General features: G+C 43.9%; 4 protein-coding genes across 9 annotated transcripts; 1 reads left to right on the forward strand and 3 right to left on the reverse strand.

Moving 5' to 3' along the window:
• Positions 1-1,286: 1,286 nt before the first annotated feature.
• Positions 1,287-10,904, reverse strand: nectin3b (nectin cell adhesion molecule 3b). The gene is made up of 6 exons (XM_061299281.1): positions 10,748-10,904; positions 6,634-6,981; positions 6,258-6,557; positions 5,890-6,007; positions 5,053-5,204; positions 1,287-3,857 (listed from the first exon to the last, which is right to left on the reverse strand). Exons 1-6 carry the CDS (start codon positions 10,824-10,826, stop codon positions 3,178-3,180), a joined length of 1,677 nt encoding a protein of 558 aa, XP_061155265.1. The 5' UTR covers positions 10,827-10,904; the 3' UTR covers positions 1,287-3,177.
• Positions 10,905-12,562: 1,658 nt separating this feature from the next.
• Positions 12,563-16,479, reverse strand: ppme1 (protein phosphatase methylesterase 1). Of its 2 annotated transcripts, none has more exons than XM_061300032.1 (14): positions 16,200-16,479; positions 15,674-15,767; positions 15,401-15,493; positions 15,238-15,295; positions 14,947-14,998; positions 14,598-14,752; positions 14,436-14,526; positions 14,272-14,337; positions 14,057-14,183; positions 13,799-13,928; positions 13,677-13,721; positions 13,542-13,606; positions 13,399-13,466; positions 12,563-13,143 (listed from the first exon to the last, which is right to left on the reverse strand). In XM_061300032.1, coding segments are annotated over exons 1-14 (1,131 nt in total). In that variant the 5' UTR covers positions 16,286-16,479; the 3' UTR covers positions 12,563-13,142. The 2 variants fall into 2 exon arrangements, with proteins under 2 accessions (XP_061156016.1, XP_061156015.1); XM_061300031.1 differs by having other exon boundaries at positions 12,563-13,258.
• Positions 16,480-18,427: 1,948 nt separating this feature from the next.
• Positions 18,428-20,884, forward strand: LOC133168050 (dicarboxylate carrier SLC25A8-like). 4 transcript variants are annotated; one of them, XR_009718143.1, is made up of 8 exons: positions 18,431-18,608; positions 19,051-19,185; positions 19,398-19,605; positions 19,678-19,875; positions 19,941-20,042; positions 20,113-20,293; positions 20,361-20,570; positions 20,770-20,884. XR_009718143.1 is itself a non-coding variant. In XM_061299285.1 (7 exons), the coding sequence occupies exons 2-7, from the start codon at positions 19,060-19,062 to the stop codon at positions 20,464-20,466; spliced, it is 921 nt and encodes a 306-aa protein (XP_061155269.1). In that variant the 5' UTR covers positions 18,428-18,608; positions 19,023-19,059; the 3' UTR covers positions 20,467-20,884. The 4 variants fall into 4 exon arrangements, 3 of the variants coding, with proteins under 3 accessions (XP_061155269.1, XP_061155270.1, XP_061155268.1); XM_061299285.1 differs by having other exon boundaries at positions 18,428-18,608; positions 19,023-19,185; positions 20,361-20,884; XM_061299286.1 differs by having other exon boundaries at positions 18,428-18,607; positions 19,015-19,185; positions 20,361-20,884.
• dnajb13 (DnaJ heat shock protein family (Hsp40) member B13) lies at positions 20,873-23,386 on the reverse strand. 2 transcript variants are annotated; one of them, XM_061299283.1, is made up of 9 exons: positions 23,190-23,386; positions 22,834-22,928; positions 22,667-22,770; positions 22,314-22,475; positions 22,103-22,251; positions 21,821-21,934; positions 21,601-21,714; positions 21,455-21,531; positions 20,873-21,280 (listed from the first exon to the last, which is right to left on the reverse strand). In XM_061299283.1, the coding sequence occupies exons 2-9, from the start codon at positions 22,899-22,901 to the stop codon at positions 21,121-21,123; spliced, it is 948 nt and encodes a 315-aa protein (XP_061155267.1). In that variant the 5' UTR covers positions 22,902-22,928; positions 23,190-23,386; the 3' UTR covers positions 20,873-21,120. The 2 variants fall into 2 exon arrangements, with proteins under 2 accessions (XP_061155267.1, XP_061155266.1); XM_061299282.1 differs by having other exon boundaries at positions 22,834-23,386.
• Between the last annotated feature and the right edge of the window lie 4 nt (positions 23,387-23,390).

Below are 23,390 nucleotides of genomic sequence, written 5' to 3' on the forward strand. Positions count from 1 at the left end.
CTGAGCGGCCCCAGCAGGTCTGTGTATAACTGGGAGCATGACAGGCAGCCCGCAAGGCCGACGGGAGGACGAAAGGTGACAGGAGGAAAAGTACACGTGCAAGGGTCAATTACAGTTGATTTAGCCGTGGAGGTAGCGGAGGGGGGGAGGGATCAATAATGTGTCGCAATGAATCTTAAATACCACTTCCATCACGACAAGTGTGGACTTTGGCGCTTGCTCATCCTCACACGCCCTCCATCTCGTCCTCCACCCGCCGCCATTGCCGCCTCGCCCTGACGGCGGCTGAACTCCGACACGAGCCGCGCCGCTTGATCGGATCGCCTTTAAAAATGCAGCTCGTCAACCTTCCCGCTGTAATGCACGATGACTGAGTGACCTTCGCTGCGTGCGTGGCAGAGGAAGAGCAGCAGCAGCTGCTGTCCAGGTCAAAAGGTCATTTATTCACCGGAATCAAATGTAGTTTCTTTATTCCCTTTGTTTTGAATATGCAAATAAGATGACTTACTTGCGATGTACTTTTTTTTTTCCTTTAGTAAGCCACAAAGGTTTCAAGGTCAAGAGCAAAGAGTGTGACCTTTGCATGGCAAGGTCATTAAAGCTGATGGACACCACTGTTCAAAAATGTCAAGGTCAATCCCATGCACGTCATCATGCAGCAGGGGGGGTAAGAGGACATTCCCAGTCTCCGCTTGTCACGGCGCCGTGAACCCCCGGCATCCCCCCCTCCCTTCCAGATTTCGTGGCCAGGTAGCAGAAAGAGAAGCAGCCCCAGATGAGCTCGTTGCCATGGGGACAGTCAATGGGCTGGAGAGTGGGACTCTGGGCCAGACAAACACCCGGCGTTTAATTTTACCAGCTGCTAGACAGTAGGGGAGAGACACCACGGGGTGGGGGCAAGGGGAGGGGAGGGGGGGGGAGTCAACTCACTAGAGGAGCAAGAAAAGGTTCACAAAAAGGGCCTTTTTGTGCTGAATGCAAAAGGAAAATCTGACAGTGGAAATTCAAATCGCAAGAATCGGAGAACAAATTCCAGTTAACGACAATAAACGTAATCCCAGATAATTCCGAGACTACGCTGTAATGAAGATGAAGCGAGGAAGCATTACATCATCGGCAGCGTCCCAGATGTGCATACTGGATCTGAAGGAGCGGGAGGGGAGGCGGGGAGGGCCGATGGAGCGGAGTAAAGAGTGGGGGGGGGGGGGGGGTCTTATGCAGCATTCGGGAGCTAGAGATGATGTCATTTATTGAAGCACAAAGAGCCCAAGACGAGCCAAAAGAACTCACGTGTGCTAAGGTGCTTTATTGAGACAAAGTATCTGAAAAAAGAACAACAAATCAATGCTGCACTGACATAAATATATATTTCTTTCCATTAACTTACATTCCTGTTGAATACTGAAGATATATTTATGTACAAAGAGTGGAGGAAAAAAAAAAAAGGGGTGCTGATCCAACGTAAACTCCTCAGTGTTTCTTTACTGTGGTACCATCGTCACAACTAAAGTTTTATGGTAGCTTGGCAATACTCCGTCATGTATACGGCGAACCTATGGCACTGAGAAGAGTACAACAGTAATGGCACCAAACGTCGACAGGAAAACTACAAATATGGAACCAAACATCTTCTAAGGCACTAGTTGAACGATCAAGGCGTCTCGCCGCTTCACTCAAGCAAACTTGATGACTCCAGGTACGAGGGCTGCAAAAATCGATTAGTGACGTTTCCGCCTTAGTGCATAGAAGCAAAACAAAACAAAACAAAAAAGTGGGGATTAGCCAGCCATGCTTCCTGTTACCAGCACGGATGTTTGCCTGGACACCGAGGTGGTCACAATGCTTATTTTGTCACCCAACCATGAAAACGTCACAATATGACTGCAGTCTGGAGATACGCGTGAGATTCTATCAAGCCCACTAGAGACAAATGTTGCCTGAGGAGCGAGTTCCTATCTTCCTGACACCAACTTGTGTCCAGAGCGATTATAAAAAAAAAAAACTCGACAAGTACTAGCTTGGCAGCAGTGACCTCAAAAGATGGCACTCTACAAACACTAGAGGTAAACGTGACAAAATATGGCCACTAAGGTCATTTCCAACACAAGTATGTGTCTAGCATCTCACGTTAGAAACGACGCCATTGGCACTGGCCAACGTGTCACTACGACGACGGCTGCCTAATCACAGCACAAGAGTCACATCCCGGACTAATAAGAACATCGATCGATCTAACGGCCATCGGACTGCTACAACTTAACGCGTCTTTCCATTTCAAGCGAGAGGACCCCCCCGCGTCACGATAAGCTAATATATGCTACGATTTCATTGTCATCTAGTCTGCTCTACGCATCACAACAAGCAAATATTTGGCCTCCGGGCAAATATCGAAAAAGGTGACAAAAAAGCTACGGTTTCTAAACACGAGTGTGCAAGAGGGAGATTGTCCGATCTCCATCGCGTCTGCTAAGTGCACGTGCCAAAATACTTTACAGAGCTCCTGATATGATATCCTGACATCGGAAAATAACAAAACTGCTACAAATTAGCGGGCCCCGTTAGTAGCGGCAGTGCCACTACGAGACTTGGGTTTGTGATGACGGCCATGTCGCTGCCCCCCCCGCCCCCATTGATAACTTGGCCCTGTGCCAGAGTGCAAACTGTCCAACACAGCTTTTGTCATCTCGAGGCATTGTAAACTAAAAGAGGGCCCAACTCAAGGGGTTAACGTCGAGGACCATGGCGGATTCTTTCATCACATTTACAAATGGGGATTTCATGACCCGGTTTCCTTTCTCAACTTTTCTATGCACAACAGAAGAGGTCCGTCCCGACAACATGAACTCAAGTCAGCAAGGCCCCAAACAAATTTTGGCGGGTGGGAGGGGGGTTTGTCTTGAGTTGTTCACAGATAATGATTTTTTGGAAAGAAATGTCGAGACTGTGGCAAAAGGCAGTGCAATTATTTCTGACTTCCATTCGTGACCAGACATAAAATGGCTGCCTGGTGGGCGCACGTACAGGATAACGGAGCCACAAGCAGGCTCATTCACATTGTGAGCCGATCTCAAGTGTCTTCCAGGGTGCAAAGGTATTTCAAGTCAAGTGGTCCTCGTTTCGTAAAGTGGTGATCAGGACGTGAGGACCAGTGGTGGTGGCGGAGGTGGGTGGGGGGTTTCAAACGTACCACTCCCTGCGAGAGATGACCGAGCCGTCTTTGTGAGAGACGTAATCGCCCTCCGGGGCGCTAGCGTAGTAGCCGTTGTTTGGCACGTAGGGGGAGCCGTTCCCCGTAGGTTTGGGAGACTGCGTGTATCGGGGCCTCCTGGGCTGCTGCTGCGGACTACAATACGCCGTTTGTCCCTGCTGGGGATTCTGCTGGTTGCTGTGGTGACCACCCTCCCTCATGGCCCGCGTGTAGCCGTTAGACGGGTATTCATCTCCGTCGGAGCTGCAGTGGCGCTTGAGCTCGTGGCCGCCCCACTCCTCTCTGTCGTGGTCCTGACGGCGGTGCGAGCCGCCGCCGCCACCGCCGACAACCTTGGTGACGTGTAGCTCGTGCTGCTTGCCGGGGGGTTTCTGGAGATCGCCGGGGCCCGGGCACTGTTTAGCGTAGTAGTCCCCGTGCAAAGTCTGTTGTTTCCGCAGGTAGCACACGCCGGCTAGACACAGCAGCAGCAGGAGGAACAAGGCCCCGCCCACTGCCCCACCCACTACGGTGCCCAGGTTACTCTCAGGTAGCGCTTCGAGAGTAGGGGAGCTGAGATGAACGTGGAGCTTGTCGTCCACTAAGGTGGAGGAGGAGGAGGAACCAGAGAGGACAGGAGCGGTAATGATGGAAGACATGGTGGGAGGATCTAATGGGGAGTAGAGGGTGGGGAGGGGGGGGATGAACACACAGACAAGCACAATGTCAGTGCAACTACATTCTACAGAAGGGATTGCTTGACATACTAAAACTACATTCTCAAGGTGTCAATGCCGATGGACGATGTGTGTGTGTGTGTGTAATCTTGCTATTAGATATTGCTAACCGCCCCCTCGCAAAAGCTGTGTTGTGTTGCGTTACTAAGACCCGATGTTCAACAATCTGGAAGAACTTTGTTCACAACTTTTGGACACATTTCAAATTAGTGGGTGGTTTGCAGAGCTTGACAAATTGTATTTTACTTTCTATTAGTCATGTTTGCTTCTACTTTTAAGACAACTTTTAAAGAGTATCGCATCATCATTCATAACAGACGACGTCACGATGATTTGTTTCCAGCCTCGACTTTGCATTTCAACATAAAACTGCAAACTGATTTCAAAGACTGACCTCTCCTTTGCAGCTCTGATCATTTCACAAATTAACTTTCAAGGTCTCCATTTTCAGACAATTTCCTGCTAAGCTATATGTTGTTGGGCAAATTTACAAGACCGAGAACATGACGACACTGCCTTAACTTCTTGCAGCGTTGATAGAACAAGCGTAAAATGATCGGATGGACCACAAAACCTAAATAAATAAATAAATAAAAATAGAGCGAGAGTGAGATGGAGGAAGTGAAGTCATGAAAAGCCAAAGCGGTGCCAGACAAGATCAGACACAAGCATGCCGCAAACCAGGAAGTTCTGTCATCTTCACGCCGATGAATGGAACACATTTGCGGAAGGTATGCATGACGCACAATAAAAGCAACAGTGAACAAACAACCTGCGCAGCCCCTCTCATAAGAAAATAGAATATGCACGATAAATAATATATAAGAGTTGAAAATAACCAGTTAATGTTTCATGAAAGGGAGACATCATCCCAGTCAGGCTGACGTTTTTTTTGGCTCTTGCTGCGTGACACAAAACACACACCACACGTTTCAAGGCCATGCTCAAGACAAAATGGGGGAGAAAAAAAAAAGCAATGGATGAGTTACTTGTGGGCCAAAGAGGTGCCACATGAACATCTGGGGGTGTAAATGCAATTATGGGTCAAGTGGCCATCCATGCGGGCGCACACTAGACACGTGCGAGGCGGAGTCACATTTCAGCTAGCATGCACTCCACAATGCTCACCTTGGACGAGAATGCGAACGTCCCGACTGCGGAGGTTGATGTCATTGGCGACCTCACACCTGTACACGCCCGAGTCGTTCTTCTGGAGAGGACGGAGGAAAAGCAGCGTGCTGTTGAGGATTTCGACGCCCTCTGGCATCTCACCGTCCAACCTGAAACAAAAAAAAACCAGGAATGGTTCAAAGTTCTCATGTGAAACTGACTATTTGACTCAAACTATTTCATGGGTAAATGACAAGTTAAGCAAACATCAGTGTTGATCTGCAAACTGTAGAGAGCAGCAAGACATTGGGTGGATTTATTTGTAAAGCTGTCAGCGCTAAAGCTCCAAGTAAACAATGACTAGAAGATGCTGACTGTTGCATGTGTGGCGCCTAGGACAGAGTGATCGCTGTGACTCCACATGAACTTGCCATGACTTTTCAGTGGACAAAACAAAACGCATTCCACGAGGAGATCTATTTCGCAACAAGAAATATGCAAAGATTGACCACAACACAACACTTGCACAATCTCAGTTCATCAAATTGGGATTCAACCAGACCGCAAACAATGAACATGAATTTAAAACTAATCTTACACATGAGCAGAGCTAGAGGGGGGGCCCCACAGGGGCACTGCCCCCCTCATTGAAATATGTTTGGACTCTCAGATGCCATTTTCCGATTATTACCGGTAATTTTGAAAAACATTTCCACCCATCCCTCATGTGAATCCTTTTCAGCGTTTTCTGGAGATTTATGTTATTTATTTATTTTTAGTTTGTTTTTTCAGACCACCACCCAAGGGGAGAAAAAATGGCTCTCATTAGTGCAAGTGGCTTACATATACACACACCTGATCCATCTGAAGTGACGAGCCGGTGGGTTTGCGTTGGCCTTGCACGTCATTTGAACATTGTCCCGACCCACATACCAGTCTCCGTCGTATCCCACCACGGAAATATCCGGAGCAACTGCAGCAAAAGAAACAAAGCTGATGAACTGATGGCGACATCATGACAATAAGACCGGTTGTTGAGGGTAAACAAATGCAACAAAAACACAATTATAGCAATTATTGGTTCAAGTAGAAACAAAGACATCGTTAGACTAGTTTTCTTGATTTGCATTCTTGAGGATTTCAAATTTGCACTACCCTGTAATCCTTTTCACTGCCACTTATTGTTAATATTAGAAAATATGAGCCCTTATGAATGCACCTACACTGCACATTAAGTTGGTAGGGCACCCTGAAGTCGTTGAGCAAAGCTGGGTGGCGGACAACACACGTGAGCGTGTGGCCCTGGATGTGACGGGTGGGCTGCCATAGGTAGCGCACTTGCGTGGTGGTGGTCCCGTTGACGTCGTCGAAAAGCTGCACTTCCGACTGGCCGAAAAGGTTGGACTCCCAGGAGACCTCGGCGGGGGGGCGGGCTCGCTCGGCAATGCAAGTGGCCACCGCCGTCTCGTTGCTGCCGTCGATCAGCGCCGTCGAGCCAGCCGACACGTACACCTTCGGCTCCACTAACCATTCCAAGTAGATAGCAATGAAAAGACATCGCATTGAAGTGAATGACTTTTTTTTTTTTTATATGCTTACCCAGCACACTGACAGTCGTGGAGGCTTGAGTGTTCCCGAGCGGGAACGTGGCCACCTTGCAGGTGTACAAACCCATATCGGCAAAGCCCACATTCTCCAGAACAATCGTGGCATCGTGGGATGAAGGTGAGCGGAAATACAAGCGATGGATGAACTCCCGGGAGATGGAGATGCCGTAGCTCGGGTTGTAGACGGCCACCGTGACAGAGCCTGAAGGCAAACGTCGCTCCCAAGAGCTCTGAGTGAGAGTGAGGTTGGTGGCCACGTCCACTCGGCACTCTAACGTCAGGTTCTTGCCTAGCACGGCGCTCACACTGGGTGGCACCACCACCTGACTGGCCAACATCCCTAAAGAAATGACCCAAATAGAGAAAACATTACTCAAAACTCAAATCGGGCTGTGACGGGGAACATTTAACATTCTTTCAAAACTGAAACGACTATTAACTACTGTTTATATAATAAAAACTCCAGTGTTCAACGCCCCCGGCCTAAGAAACAATATAGGTCAGACTTTATTCAAAACTACACTGAGGAATATTTATGGTGTTGCGTCTAATGTTTCATAGCTCTCCAAGCGCTGAGCAATGTGACATTTGTGGCGATAAGACGGGATTCAAAGTATGATAGCATCACAGCGGGCGTCAAGCAATTCGACAAATAAAACACAGATGACAGCGGGAGCGTTCATTTGAGGAATCTGTTTCATCTGCAGCTTCCCTCCACCCAGACAGAGCGCATGAAAGCAGTCCGTCTCTCCGCATGTCCTCTTTTCCGACAAACCCGCCGCTTTTCTGTCGCAATTGTGCCGACGCTCCAAAGCTGAAAGCTCATCTCTTTAAGGGAACGGCAAAAAAAAAAAGAAAAAAAAGGGGAGACGACAAGATCCCAGTGAAGGCGGCGACGGAGGGTACGAAGATGACATCACCGCTCAGAGAGCGAGAGGAAAGAGGAAAAAAAAAAAAAAAGTGTGAGGAAAGACGACTGCGAGGGATGCTGTCGTCAAGATTGCGGCTAAGCGAAAACACATGAAAGACGTCACGGTTTTAGAAAGAAAAAGAAATTATAAATATGTCCCTAAACCTTGGACTACATCACTAATTGCTACAAACTGCTAGCGTGGAAAAGATCACGACTAATCAAAACCCGCTGTGCTGCTCGGCAACCGAGTCCCAAACAGTATTGCATTGTTGTTTTGCCAAAATCAGCTCCATCTGCGGCCAAACTCCAAAGAGCGCCGCCTCAAATATTGGTGCAGGACTGACAACATGAAATAGCTATCAAGCAATTATTTTTATAGCCACTGATTGATTTCCTTCTACACCAGAGCAGAGGGCCCACAAACTGATTGCACGGCCAGAAGATTGCCCTCTAAAATGTATCTGTACATCCCTCCAAGGAGAGCTAGGCCGTTCCCGAATGAAGAGTGACAGGGTCGCGGCAATGTTGCTTCACTTGGAGGAGGCTAATTAGTTGCCTCAAACAAGGCATTGGCAATTTCACACACTCGCTGAGGGTCGATACTAAGTACATCACTCCACGTGCTCGCAGGGAGTCATTCACTTTGAAAAACCTCCGGCGGTAATCAAATTGGACATGTGCAAACAGATGAGATTTTTCTTTTGACTCCAAAAAACCTTGGAGGCAGATATTACCGATTGGAACGCGTCGTGGAAAAGAATAATTATGTCAGGCGGAGACCACCGAAGAAAAACGGGAGTCTTCTCATAGTCGTTCGCCGCGAAAAAAACGAGTCTTGTGAATTGGACCCGAGAGACTCAAGGTTCCATTCGAAGGGCCCGAGCCAAAGTAGCGCATCAATTAAATGTATCAATTTTCAAAGCCGAGGCGGCAGTGACTCAATTTTACGCCATGGGTGTTGTATTTGTTACAACTATTTGTTTTCATTTTTAACATTTATCGATAACTACAGCCCCAAGCATCTAAAACTGCACGGAAATAAAAGCAGCATTTCTCCACTTGTGAATATGTAATCACAGAGGTATAGCGACTGCGTTAAATTTTTTATCGGTGACATGACAACCTTACATAAGCGTGCCCTCGTTTTTCTCCGACCGAGAAGAAAAAGTGACGAGAATACCGGCAAAGTGTATTTGATCATATATGCAGCCTGGAGCTTGTCATAACAGTACTTGGTGTGCTTTTCAGGGTGGGGGGGGTCTCCATGGTGTGCAAATGTAATACAATGAGGGGACACATTCACACTGTTTAAAGAAAGAAAAAAAAAATCCTGGCATCAAGGACACAGTGCTCCCCAGGGAGTGTCTGACGCTTGTTCTCACTTTAGACAATAATACCTTCACATGCATCACTGACAAATAACTAACATAAAGCATGCTAGTGGAAAAGCTTTTTAGCGCTTTTGCAAGGATTTCCTGGAGCCATTACTAAAGGGTTGAACTCCCCCCCCCCCCTCCTCCCTTTTTTATGTGGTTTGATGTCAGAGACACTTTGGGTGGGATGATATGATTCATATCATTCTTAAGACGAATGTTCTCCAAAGAAAAGGCAATTGGCAGATACTTCAAGTTAGTCCATCAAGCATGTGTAAGTGGCAGCAAGTGTATAAATATGTATGTCTTGGCAGAGGCCGGGGGAGTCTTGCTTCAAGTGGGAATCAGAGCATAAAATAGATGGCGTTAGGGTGGAGGTAGCGATGGCGCTTGTGCAGAGCGGGACAGCTGAATCATCATTTGCAGTCTAGACTTATTCAACTAACAAATCAAGTTCTTGTACGAGCCGCTTGGCTTTCACAACCGTACAAATGTCCACCAATGAGAAATCAATCAAAGGGGTCAGAGAGGGGGACGCTACAGTAATAATGTTGAAATAACATTTGGCTCAGTTGTCAACACGGGGGCAGGGCGGGGTTTGTGTTTGGCGATGACTACGCCGCTACTTTAATCACCACAATTGCTAATCTTCACTCTATTTTGGAAAAGGTATGCCCCAGGGATTAAGAAATTGTTGGGGAAAAAAAAACTTGCTGCTCAGTAAAAAGTTTGATGCATAAGTTGTTCCAAACAATAAAGCATACATTCATTTATTTACCCATCATGCCAGTCACCAAGCAGTAAAAAAAAAAAAAAAACATACTGCACAAGTATGGTGATGTCACTTGATCAATTATTGCAAACAAATCCCCAAAGAATATCAATGAACAATGTCCTCACAAAGGATTTTTTTTTTTTCCAAAACATACTGTACAAGTATGATGATGTCACTGGATCATGATTGATCGGTTATTGCAAACAAAGGATATACATACATCAGCACACAGATGCTTTTCATTAGCCCTTCTGTGGCATTTTACAGTATTAGCATTAAGCTTGCATACAACAAAAGTAGTTTACTTGAATTTGCGCCAGCACTTTCATCTCTGGCATTGAGATGAACTGATTATTCCAATGACTAAATAACTTTGACCAATTAAGTTAAACTGGATAATTTCCCATGATTTCTACATCATGTGCAATATTTGGGGATCACTGTTCAAAGTTGTGCATCACACTCAGATGCAAGTACCTGCAAATAAAAGCGGATAATCTTTATCTCTTGTTTCCTATTTATCTTTCAATGGCAAAATCAAAAACGTTTTCAGTGTATTGCAAAATTAAAAAGAAATTGGCTGCGACGTCCCAATACTTTTGAATGGAGGGGGATGCACTGAACAGCCAGTAGAAACATGCTACTTTGACATAGAATGTCCAGACATTAATATGGCTGCCGTAGAATCAGCAGGGTGGAGGTATGTACAATTTCATTGCATCGGTTCCCCGGCGGTTACTAAGGAAGCCCCAGGTCGGAGCACGATCAGACGTGGTGCTACTAACTAGAAACACCCCGAAGCGGCGAAGCAAGTCAACTTGTAGCCAAGTTTTCGCTGAGCTATTTCTTTCCGATGCACCTGCTAAAATCTCAACAGTACAGCATTTTTTAAAAAAATAAAAAATAACCTTCATTTTCGGACCACGAGAAACGCCAGCGTTAAGAACTCGCAAATCGAACGCGTGCGGGAGATAGCTGGACTCATCAAAAACTTATCTTTTTACGTGTTGGGAAAAGACAACAAAACGAATAAGATCCCACTCACCTGTAATACGGAACAAAAGGTGAAACAACGCGATCTTGCAATGGCGTCCAAGGTAAGTTTGGTGAGAAAAAGATTGCATTGTTTTCTATTTTAAATCAAGGCGACAATTACTTGCAACAGGACGTGACAGCAGCGTGCCAATTTGATGGTATGCACTGAGTGCACAGTGGAAGCTCCTCAGCAACAACTCAGAGTGCATGCGGACCGTACCATTTGCGCCGCATACCGCGGGGGGGACGTAAACTCACCTGCCTATGAAGTGAACGACATGTAACCGCGCGTCTTCAGAAAAAATACCCTCGGAGGATAGAACCATTAGTATTCACATTACGTCATCTCCTTTGAAAACCCAATATCAATTGATTAATCAAGTCACTCTAATCGTTTCTGTCTCCGAAACACGCCGAGCCTAACCAAATATGACGTCATTTTTGCTAAAAGCTAAAAATATACCAAATACGTGCAATAGCCGCCTGTTTTTTTACACAATTAAATGTATCAGTTTTAATTGTTTAACTTGTTTTTAGTTCGAACCTGTGTTGTTTTGAGGATGTGTGTAACGTCTAATTTATATAGGTGAGACCATAGGGAGAAAAAAGGAAAAATATCTATCTATCTAGGACATCACATTTACACACACACATTTTCCCCATTATAGGGTTTTTCAAGATAAGCACAGATGCAATTATCATTGATAGCCATTTCCAAATATCTCAAAGGTAGGCCTAGTCTTAATGGTTTTATAGTTTTGCATCATCCATAAGGAAAAAGTCACATTGCATTTTTCTATTTTTCCCTTCAAATTCATGTTAAAAAGTGGCAAAAGTTGGTTGGCACATACAGTATTGCAGTCTCATTAATGTCTGCATGTGGGTGGGATGGAGTGGGGGTTGGGGTACAGCGCTCCCTCCTGCTGACAGAAAGCTAACCAGGTCAGTGCTTTAATTTGAGTCTCAGTGGCAGCCTATGGAGAACCATCGGGGATACCATCACGCAGCGGCACAATTATTAGTTAGATTGCCGTATTAGTGCATTCCATTTTGTTGCCTTTACCTTCACATGCCATCGCCATTGTTTTGAGCTTTCGTTTCATCACCGCCTTGTTATGTAATTGGACTTTCAACACTGTTGAATACCCTGTAGACATCTCTGGCAAGTTGCAAACAAAGCTTCTACAAACTGCAACTCGTATGCTAAAGAGAGAAAGTGAAGGGGAAATAAACAGTCATTCTACAATTTGCTGCTAAAAGATGCGAAGGAGTTTGTGATCATGACAACAACCTTTGTCTCGGTGCCCCTGTCACCAGGTACTTCGCTCTCTCTGGAATGTTTTTCAGGCCCTCAAGTGCTCTTTCACAGAGGCCAAGGAAGTTTTGAGGGGGTTTGAGGCTTGTGGCAGAGTAAAGATGGCTTAAATTAGTCCCCCTCCCTCCGTTTACGCTCCTAAATTAGTCTCACAACCTATATGTGTCCATCTGAACTAGGGGAAGAAAAAAAAAAAAAAAAATTTGTTTGTGCAATCAAGACTATTGTGCACATGAGACTCTGGATATGACGTCACATTACAGTATGAAGTATGTAAGCACGGTAGTGTACGTTGACGGCGCATCACATTCAAATGTATACCAACGAGGACCTCTGCTGGTTGAAGTATGTAATTGCTCATTCTGTCACTGACGTAACAGCACCGTTTTGAAGTTCTCAGTTAAGTCAAATTTATTCGTATGACCCTTAATTACAAAAACGTGGCATGCAAATAAATTTCCCAGGACTGAATGAAGCATATTTCTGCCCATGTAAACACACACAAAACAATTTAAATCCTCATTTTATTTCACGAAACACGAACAAAACAAAACTGTGTGCATCTGCTTCCATTGTGCTGTGTGATATTAGCAAATTTGCTTACAACTCACTTGGCAATAATTCAAAGTAGAGAAATCAGACACGTTTCTTTTATACAACTGCACTCTAAATCGCAAAGTATTTCAATTTGCACAAGCTTTAAATACATGTAAAAGATAATGACTAATAGTCACGTAGGGCTATGTGAATTGCTCTCGTCTTGTCGGGTCATTACAAACCAAATGTAATTTGGAACGGGGTCAAGTTTTGTTGGGAAGGGAGAAATCAACGTATGTGGTGCAACAGATGAAGTTTTTAGAACAGTGTCAGCTATGCTGATGTTGCTACGTGTCGTATTGCTAAAATGTACACATAGAAAAAGAAAAAAAAGAAGAAGCATGTGACATCTTTCCAATCCCTCCGAATCAAAGTTTGCTGCACATTTTATAAACATAACACACCACTGCCCAAAAAAAAACACAAGTTGCAAATAAAAGACTACAAAATTATTGTTTTACAATCAAATAAGGCAGAGCTGAAAGGCAAAGTATCTACAAAAAAAACCACAAACAACAAGAGTGTTTTCTTTTTTTTTTTTAAATATACTTTGTAATTTTCTGTTTGATGATGATTCTTCCAATATTTCTTCTATGGCAACGTAATCAACTGTCAAAAGATCAGACAAATTAAGCATTAGTTGAGCTATTTGGAGACCAGTGCGACTATTTGCTCAGTTCCAAAATGAATCCTGAGAATTTGTCAGGTCCACCCAGAACCACATTCAATTCAAATTTAAAATCACTTACCACATATATCCTTCTTTAAAGTCTGTGAATTTGTGCCGGACCATAAACGTTGCAAGGGCGTCCGCTACCTGCAAAGCAACGACAGCGCAACAATTACAAGAGTCGAGGGAATTATGAAGCAAATTGGGGTTCTCGTGATTTACTTTTTCGGGTGCGTCCTCATGGACAGCGTGGCCGCACTGAGGGAGGACCTGCATCTGAAACTTCCCTATGAGAAAAACAAAAAAGAAAAACGTTTGCCTTTTGCTTGATGCGCGACGTCGATTTGACCTCTTTACCTTGCATCTGTCCGATGGTAAGATCTTTGTCGAGTCTGTCCACCCCTGCGCAAACAACACGTTTGAATCCCTGACAACAAAACGGTCACTATGGCAACCGACGGCGAGGCAAGGGATCGAACCTGCGAGCAGGAGCAGTTTTGGCACAGAGCAGCTGAGAAAAAGTGAAGACAGGCCTTGAAACCAGCCCTCCCAGTACTTTTCCGTCTTTGCCAAATCCACTCGCCACGTGAACATGCTTTCCTTCTTCGTCTGGAACAAATCACAGCTTTTAAAATAGATACTGGTGGGACACATGATTAGGCCTGATGAGATTTAAAAAAAATAAAAAATGTTGCTTTTGTGTTCTCTCATAAGAGTGCGTGTGCCTCAAAATTAACCTCTTGGTCGTCTTCCTTCATTCTTTTCTTGTTGGACTCTTCTCCCCCTTCCTCCTCCTCCTCCTCTTCTATGATACCTTCACCGATGCTATCGGAGACCACGGGGGTCCTGGCGGACTCCTCACATCTGTCAACGGCAGAGCAGCAAAATGTGTCAGGAGACTTCTCACGCATGTTCACGTGACATTTGGATTTCGTACAAGGTCAGTACAAACTTTTTCACTTGGCCTCCCATCGACACCCGCGCCGACTCGATGTTTCGAATCTGGCCGCTCTTCACGCTGTTGTGGAAAGGAAGTCACGTTTTAAGCAGGCGTACGCAAGAAAACGGAAGATGGCGGTTATCTTTGAGCTCTGAGGTTGATTAAGGCTGATTTACCTCCACTCGATGGCATTTTCCAGCGATTTAAACATTTTGGGCCTGCTTCTGAGGAAATTCTGCATGCTGTTCAGAGCGTCCATTGCTGTGCCTGAAAGGAAAGTTACAAAACAGAGTGCCTGTTTAGAATTCCGCAAGATTTATAAAAAATAAAAAACCTACCCTCGACAACGTCAATGACACAGAGGCCGAGCAGCGATGGTATATGATTGGCAGCGGCGGTGTGAACCGCGATGGCCCCGCCCATGCTGTGTCCAATAATCATGATTGGCGGGGGGGTTTCTCCGTAAAGAGCCTCGACCACTTTGCCGATATCCCTTCGGAAGAAAGAGCAAAGAGAACCTGTTAATATTTTGTATAATGTAAAATCACCATCAAGGACACGGGGATGTTAAGAGTTACTAAATTCAGCTTTAGACTTTTTATAGACATTCATACATATGGATGGGTGTTCAGACTTTTTATAGACACTGAATATGTGGATGTCTTCCTTCAATATTCAACAACTTACTTGGCCATGGTGTCAGCAGAGAGATCTTCTGAATTCTTCACTTTGGAGTCACCTGCAGCAGATGACAGAGACTACTAACATGACTAACGTGCAGTGTGTTTCTGTGAGAAAAAACCCCAACATTGTCCTGCTTGTTGTGGCTTTGGCCACCTGGGGGCAGTATAAGACATATTACCGATATAATGTACTTGAGGCCTCAGATCCTCAGTAACATTTTTTTCAGGCTCTGCTTTTGACACAAACCTTCAACTGAGTCCGACAATAAAGTGCTTAAAGCCTTATGCCACTTACCGTGAGCTCGGAGGTCCATAGCAACCACCCTGCAGTTAATCCTGCTGTAGATGACAGCCTGGGGGGGGAAAAAAGGGAGCAATGGTTTAAGCACACTTAAAACAGATAGGAACTCAACAGTCATGTAATAATGTAACGACACAATAATAGTTAGAAAGCTCACAGTGAAGACAGCCCAGGAGAGAGCAGAGTGTCCTCCTCCGTGAAGCAGGAGCAGCACGGGGCCATGAGCGCCGCTGCAGTAAACTCTGAAAACGTTCCATGTAGTCAAAGAAATGCTGCACAAGATATAACTTAAATTGACTAATTGTCACAGTAAATCAACATCATGTTATGCGAACTGAAATGTTAATCTTAGTGTGGTCTAGTTGGAATACATTGAAGGATCATCACTTTCAATACATTTCGGCAGCCACACAGAAGCAGTAAAAGATATGTCTTTGCCATCTTCATTTTCCACTTCAACATCTTCCATGGTTTCAAAATATTGACTCCAAGACAGCGGGGTGAAATCTCTCCTTCGTCCAGGCCTGGATTAAAAAGACAATCAAAACACAGTCTTAAAAATGCTTCAAATGAATACAAATGCAGTTATAGGAAACGTTTGGTTAAACTTCTTGCGACTGAAGAAGGTTGTTATTAACTCCAAAGGTTCAGGAACTTTTTCCCCACTCTGCATTTTGACTTATACATGTTGTGTCTGTTTGTGTATTACTGCTTAACAATAAAACATGATTAAAAACAGAAGTGGTGGTTGTGTACAAACAATACTAAAAATTCGGATATACCAAAAAGAACATTTCATTGATATTCGAGCTGCTTCTTTTTGTAATCCAAGCTACTCAATCACGATGACTGACAGCAGCAAATCCTGATCAGCACAACCTGGCAATTTACACACATAACGATTTCATTTTAAATGTCATGTTTAAAAGTGACGGATTTGATATGAATGGACTTACCCCATTTTCATTTTGGAGCTGGACTGAAAGCTACCCGGCATCGGAGGTCTGGAAGCTAACAGGTTCAAATGCAACTGTTTTTCCATGTTGCGGAAAGCGGATCTGGGTCGCTGTCAAGAAAGCTTGAATGTGACATGAACCCAATCTCACTGCATCGGAGTTTTCTTCCACAATTGCACCGACGCAAACATGACACAAGCGATACCCGCTAATTGCTGCTACATTTGGACCACAGGCTAACAGCTAAAGGCTAACTCTCTTCTTCAGTCCTTTTCACCACTGTCTTCTTCTTCTGTATTTACTATGCTGCCCTCTAGCGTCCATTAATGTCAACTACAAGCCAAAAGCTTTTTCCCAAAATACATGTTCCGCTTAATCATTAAAAAACAACACCAAATTTGAATCCTTTTGTGTTCCTAAACGTATTTTGATGCTGATTGAAACATTTTTATACTTCTTTCACTAAGCACATCAGGTTATTGAACATTTCAGAGAGAAAATTCACCCGGTGCTGAAGTTAGCCCTGACTTCATAAATATGGCTAAATGTTGCATATTATATTGTTATTATTATTATATACGTTGGTAGTTGGGTAGCAGCTGCTAGAGTTACAGTTGGTCAACTCCCAGCCATTTATTGTTTTATACATGATAGAGTTACAATGTCTTTGCAGCTTTCAAAGGGCTTAAATAAGACCATGCTTCGAACAACAAGGCATGTGGAGGGATGGCTAATGTTTGATATGATATTTCCCGTATTGTTATTTTATTTTTTGTAAAGCGCTTTCTAGCAGAGAAAGTCATTGTGTAAGTGCTATAGAGCTAAAAGTTGTATTGTATATCGTATGACTTGTTCTCATCAGGTCTGCAGAAAAGTAGGTGTGGACTTTATTGTAATACTAGTCAATACATGGTGTCAAGTTGCATTGTGAGCAAGACAATAACTGCAAGCATTTCTTTGATTTGATAAATGAGGTGACAGGTCAGCAAATAATGAAGCATACTTGTGTGCTCCACTAACATTTACATTAAGCAGCATCTGACTTTATTTCTAGCCATGGGCCTTTATTTATAGCGTGATGGTGATAAGCTGTCCTCATTGCACTGATGCACACTTCGCGGTATTCAAAGTGCAACAGAGCATGACGGAAGAAGCGAGCGGACTTGCCGGGTTTCAATTGGCATGAACCGTATACGAGGTCACCTCGATCTGGCTGAAGCTAGAACAGCCACGAGGTGTTTACGGCTCTGTCTAAGGACATTTTGGATTGCCGGGGAAGTGAAGAGGTTCAAGTTAGATAACTTAACTGGGGTAAAGTTCTCATTCTGTATTCCTTTGCACTCCACAAGCCTAAATTTGCTATTGTATGGAAAGTAAGACTAGTTAGTCAACACATAAGCACAAACGACCCGAGTGAAAGTTCAATAAATACTCATGGTAGTTTCATATTACAGCAGGGGAAATGTTCAGAATTTAGCGTGACTGTCTTCTACCGGCTGTCCTTGTGACCAGTGATGTAAGCTTTTTGGGCCCTTGGCCAAAAGAAGCCATGGAAAGTCGCATACTGGATGCCAGGCATGCATGCCCCAACAGTGTCTGTGAAGTGTCAACCCTCTCGCGAACATTTCTTGTTCTGTGCAAATGCTATCGGAAAGAATCGCATAGCGCATCACCAAAGCATAGAGTTAAAAAAAAAAAAAAAAAAGATAATAATCACCTATTCGTTGTTGTTGCACTTATAAGTAATATAAAAACGACTCTTGGTCGCCCTCTAGTGGGATCTTTAGGTTAAAGAAACATTAGGTGATTGCCTGGTCAGACGTGGGGAGAATGAAAAAAAGACACAGGAATTATATCAGTACTTTCACTAAAATGTCTTTCACATAAAGATCTATACTTCTGTTCGAGTAGTGTGAGAACATTTGCCAACCAGCCCAGCCCAGCCCTCCTGTGAGTCCTTCCATTACCAAGCAAAAACCCCTGAAGAATTCCATATGGGACTCTCTCATTGGCTGCAAATGAAAGCCAATAGAAGTTCAAAGGACTGCATGTTCCAAGAACTCTTTGTGAACATACACATATTTTAAAGTACATGATGACATCAATGGTCCCTTGAAAGAACTTTCAATCATTTTAATGTTTCCAAATGCCATGGAGGGCGGTGACGCTGCAAAGTGAAGATCAACAAGCGCTCGGGTATCCCGCCTACGTCTCGGTCTTAGTCTGGTAAACATGAAACTCGCATAACAGGTGGGTACGACTTGTCACGCAGCCTGGGGGTCATGTGCGAAAGGTGTCCATAAATTCAGCAGCTTGGCGGCAGGACAAACAGCAAGCACGTGGCAAAGGGATAAGGACAGCATAGGGATCGCCTCAAGGATTCTTTACTCATTTGGGAATACAACAAAGGTAATTTAAAGTCCTTATTCTCTGATGATAATTTTCTAAAGTGTGTCTATTTTACAATAATAGTCATGATTTACAACTTTACAATAATTTCATAATAAAAACATGTTTATGAGACAAATTAAATTATTCATAATATATACATTTTATACATGGCTGTGTGTGAGGTGTCATGTAGGCAGGGTGTGATCTTTGATGAAAAGTCTTCTGTTGTATTATTTTATCTCGTGTGGTCTGTTAAGGTTTGTTTAGCATCAGCTGTTTTGAAAGTCAATAAAGATGTATTTCCAAAATGTTGCATTTGGTACAAAAGAATCACAAAATTATTTATCATTCACAGAATTGATGTTTGTTTTATTATATTTAATTATATCTTCATTAGTATTATTCCATGTTTATTCACTGATTGGCTGGGAGAAACGATGTGTATGTGTATTGCTGACAGGTAGGAAAAATGGTCATGATGAAAGCCAGTGAGGTGGCGCCGTCGGCGACTGTCAAATTCTTCGGCGCTGGCACTGCGGGTTGCGTTGCTGACCTGGTCACCTTTCCTTTGGACACGGCTAAAGTGCGACTACAGGTGGGATGGTGTTTCTCATTAATTAATAATTGTGTAATTAATAAGTACATCCTCTTTTTGGGACATTCAAACTCCACATATAAAACCTGCAACTGAGATTTGGAACCCGAACTGCGAGGTGGACGAGCTAACCGCTAATTCACGTGCCACGCAGATAAAAATATGTTTAATGTGTGTCTAATTCTGTATGTGGTGCCCCGTCCTGTCTTCAGGTTCAGGGAGAGATTCGGAAGGTAGAGGGAGCCGGTGCGAAAAAATACCGCGGTGTGTTTGGTACCATCAGCACAATGGTGCGCACGGAGGGCCCCATGAGTCTCTACAACGGACTGGTTGCTGGACTCCAGAGGCAGATGAGCTTCGCCTCGGTACGAATCGGTCTTTACGACTCCATGAAACAATTCTACACTCGAGGGACGGAAAGTGAGTATCGTGACCCCGCTAAGATTTCGTCCTTTGACGAAGGCACCCTGATGGTATCAAGTGTCTTGAAAGGTTCGGGGATCGTCACGAGGCTGATGGCGGGCTGCACCACTGGTGCCATGGCCGTGGCGCTGGCACAACCGACCGACGTGGTGAAGGTCCGCTTTCAAGCCCAGGCGCGGCTGGCTGACGGTGGGAGGAGATATAACGGGACTTTGGATGCTTACAAGACCATCGCTCGGGACGAGGGGGTGCGAGGACTTTGGAAAGGTACATCTTTTCTCACATCATTTGTCATCACGCCCAGCGTTTGTGATATAACAACTTCCTTGCAGGGTGCATGCCCAACATAACCCGTAATGCCATCGTCAACTGTGCCGAGCTGGTGACCTATGACATCATTAAGGAGGTCATCCTGAAGTATAACTTAATGACAGGTGAGCTATTGCAATGGCAAGAACTAACTCGTTGCTAGCAATATTTACCATATTTTTGATCCCTTTGCAGACAACCTGCCATGTCATTTCACCGCTGCCTTTGGCGCGGGCTTCTGCACCACAGTGGTGGCGTCGCCCGTAGACGTGGTTAAAACACGCTTCATGAATTCGGGAGCTAAGCAGTACAGCAGCGCCATGAACTGCGCTCTCACCATGATCAAGAATGAAGGACCCACGGCCTTCTATAAAGGGTAACTCCATATTTGTCACATAGCAGCATTTAGTAACAAACACTAAATATTGGATTTTTCGCATCAGGTTCATGCCTTCGTTCCTGCGCCTGGGTTCCTGGAACATCGTCATGTTTGTCACATATGAGCAAATCAAACGAGGCGTGACACAGTACTGGGAGTCGCCATTTTGAAGCCTCTATCAGAAGGAAGCCAACACAGACTGAAGTGTTAAGTGGCAATGAGTGGTTAGTTGCCAGACTAGCACTTGAAACGGCTTCCTGCCATCACAACTCAGGTAGATGAAAGGTCCACTAATTCCAGTGGGAATTCATTATGGGCATTGCCTAGCGTACCAAAATATGCAGATCCAAATTCGGCCTCTGCTTTAAAACAGGATGTCTATGTTTACAACAAAAAAGGGGGAAATGAATGCGGGATTGTTGTTTATGTTGTGACCATGTCGACTGAGCCATATGATGATTTTTTTTTTTTAGGGTTACAGTGCTTGTGCTCAATGATAAGAAGAACATGGACTTAAATACATTGATTTGTTGCTGGTCAATAAATTTGAAACAAGAAGATACAATAAAGTATGACTTTTGAAAAAAATTGAAGTTTACGATTTGTTCCATAATCGTGTATGGATATGTTGACGAGGTACTAAAGAACAGAAAGACTTGAATCTAATTCGATGGCCTGACCACATGGATCTCATTTTTTGTGCAGTGTGCAGTGTTCTTGTGTTTTCAGCATGACTCAGCAGTCTGCATTCTCCTTAAGTCAAAGTTTAAAGCCCTTCCTTGCATTTATCTTCTTTGCTGGCCATTAAAAAAAAAAAAAAAAAGTCAATCTTTAAAAAGCAGAGCTTGCTTGATGAGATCCTTCCTGTCCGGGGAGAGCCTCTCGGGAAACTGGATGCCAAATATGAGGATGAGATTTCCTCTCTGGGAAGGATTCTGGGAGAGCGGCATTCCCTCACCAGTCACCACTTTTTGGTATGTGAAGCTGCAGTGTGGTGACACGCAAATTAGAAGAAGAAAGGGGATACGGATTGGTGGAACGCAAATCCTTCAAGTTTAGCACTTCCTGTCCTGATTTCTACTTAGTACATTATGGTTTCCAAAATATGGCCTATGTGCCACCTATTGTGTTTTGTCATTGTTTTGTGTTGACACTTACTGCACAATATCATTGATGGGAATGTTGAGTAGTCTGCCATCTAGCGTTTCCACCTGGACAGAGCAACCCGTCAAGGCCTGTGAGGGAAGAAAATACTGAAGGTTACTTAAGGTTACGCTTAAAAAAAAAATGTTTCTGTGACTCACCATTGCCAGTGAGATTTGAGCCTTGTAGATCAAGTCATTGTTTTGTCGTTTGAATTGAGGGTGAGCCTTCTGTCGCACTATAAACACGATATCTGCAGGGATCTTGTTCGGGCCCTGTAAATCACAAACCCAAATGATTATTACCTTGTAAAGGATAACCACAGTTTACTCTTCTTTCACAATATAATAGTCATTTGTGACTTTTGAATTCATCTCTTACCTGATCGCCCTCTTTGGAGAAAATGACCTTTGTGCCTTCTCTCCATCCAGGTTTGACTTCAATTGACAAAATCTTATCCCTAATACCTGATGTGAAACCATCGTCATTCATAACCTGCGAGTTGAATTAGAAAAACTGTATTTGTTTGAGTGTTGAAGCTTTTTGCAGGGCAAATGTATTTATGTACGACTGTTATACTGCCCCCGTGTGGACAATTCAAGCAAAACATTAGAATCCATTTCAGGTTGGTTGTATTTTTTTGAACATGCATCCCAAACTGACCCTTCGAGATATCTTGATTTTTTTCGTGCAACCGTGGAAGAGGTCATCCAGGGATAAATGAAGATCCCTCTCGATGGGGGGGTCTTGCGTCTTAACCTCCTCTGGTAGCAGGCCACCCAGCAGCAGAGGGATTTCATGTGTGTAGAAGTCTGACAGGAGACAAATAAACTCAATTGCACATGCAATATAGTAGCCAACATTTGTGATATACCTGCGAATGGGTTGTCGCTGCCAAAGAATTGCCGAAAGGTTTTGTCTGGATTGCCATGGTAGACGTATTTGGTTGACCAAGCCCCGCCGCTGCCAAACTCGTATGGGATGCCACCTTTCAGGCCTTCCACTCCAAACTTGTCATAGGTTGCCTTTTTTCGAGCTGTCACAACAGAATATTCGTGTCAGCAAATGAGAGGTTGTAGTTTCACTTTTACAATTTATCTAATATTCAATAAATTGTGTCCATATGGTGGTGTACAGTGGAAGGTGAAGGGGAAAAAAAAATCCTACATAAAAATACAATAATGTCTTATTATTGGTTGCATTATAATTTAGTAAATCAAAACTTACGGTCACTCAAAACATCGTAGGCTTCACCCAATTGGTAAAATTTCTCGGCAGTTTCTGGTTCTTTGTTGCTGCTCGGATGAAACTTGAGTGAAAGTCGTCGATACCTACAAAGACAAATAAAATTAGGACATGTCTTAATTAGGAAAACTGCTCCTCGGTAGACTTACGCTTTTTTGATGTCTGCGTCAGTTGCATTTCTGTTTATTTCAAGCTTGTCGTAGTATTCGCTGCACATTGCAACGTCGAGGGAGTGTTTTTTTTTCTTAAGAGAAGAAAATGTAAAATAAAACACTAAATTAACACAATAAAGAATAATCTGACATGAGGCGTTTTGTTCCCACGCCACGACGTCCTCTTCGTTCCTTGTATCAACGTCGCATTCACCCCAAAAACGATAATAATCTAAGTGTGGTTAAAACAGCGCGCTCATCAAAAAGAATTTCAATACCGATGACATAAACAACACGAACGTGTAATGTTTTTAAAGCGAGTTACGCGAGTGAGTGATGAACGCGTCAATCACCTGACGGTTTTATCGGCGCTGAAAAGTTACCAAGAAATGTAATTCCGGACCAATTAATCGGCTAAATAAAAAAGAGTTTTAAAACCATAATAAACAAGAAAAAAAAAAAAAACACGTAGCTGCGACCACGGTTTCAACCATACAACAGCCGATTGAATACGAAATGTTTACATTGGTTGTTAGGGGCAACCGGATAGTTTA

This window comes from Syngnathus typhle, linkage group LG15, assembly GCF_033458585.1.
Source record: "Syngnathus typhle isolate RoL2023-S1 ecotype Sweden linkage group LG15, RoL_Styp_1.0, whole genome shotgun sequence".
NCBI classification, from domain to species: domain Eukaryota; kingdom Metazoa; phylum Chordata; class Actinopteri; order Syngnathiformes; family Syngnathidae; genus Syngnathus; species Syngnathus typhle.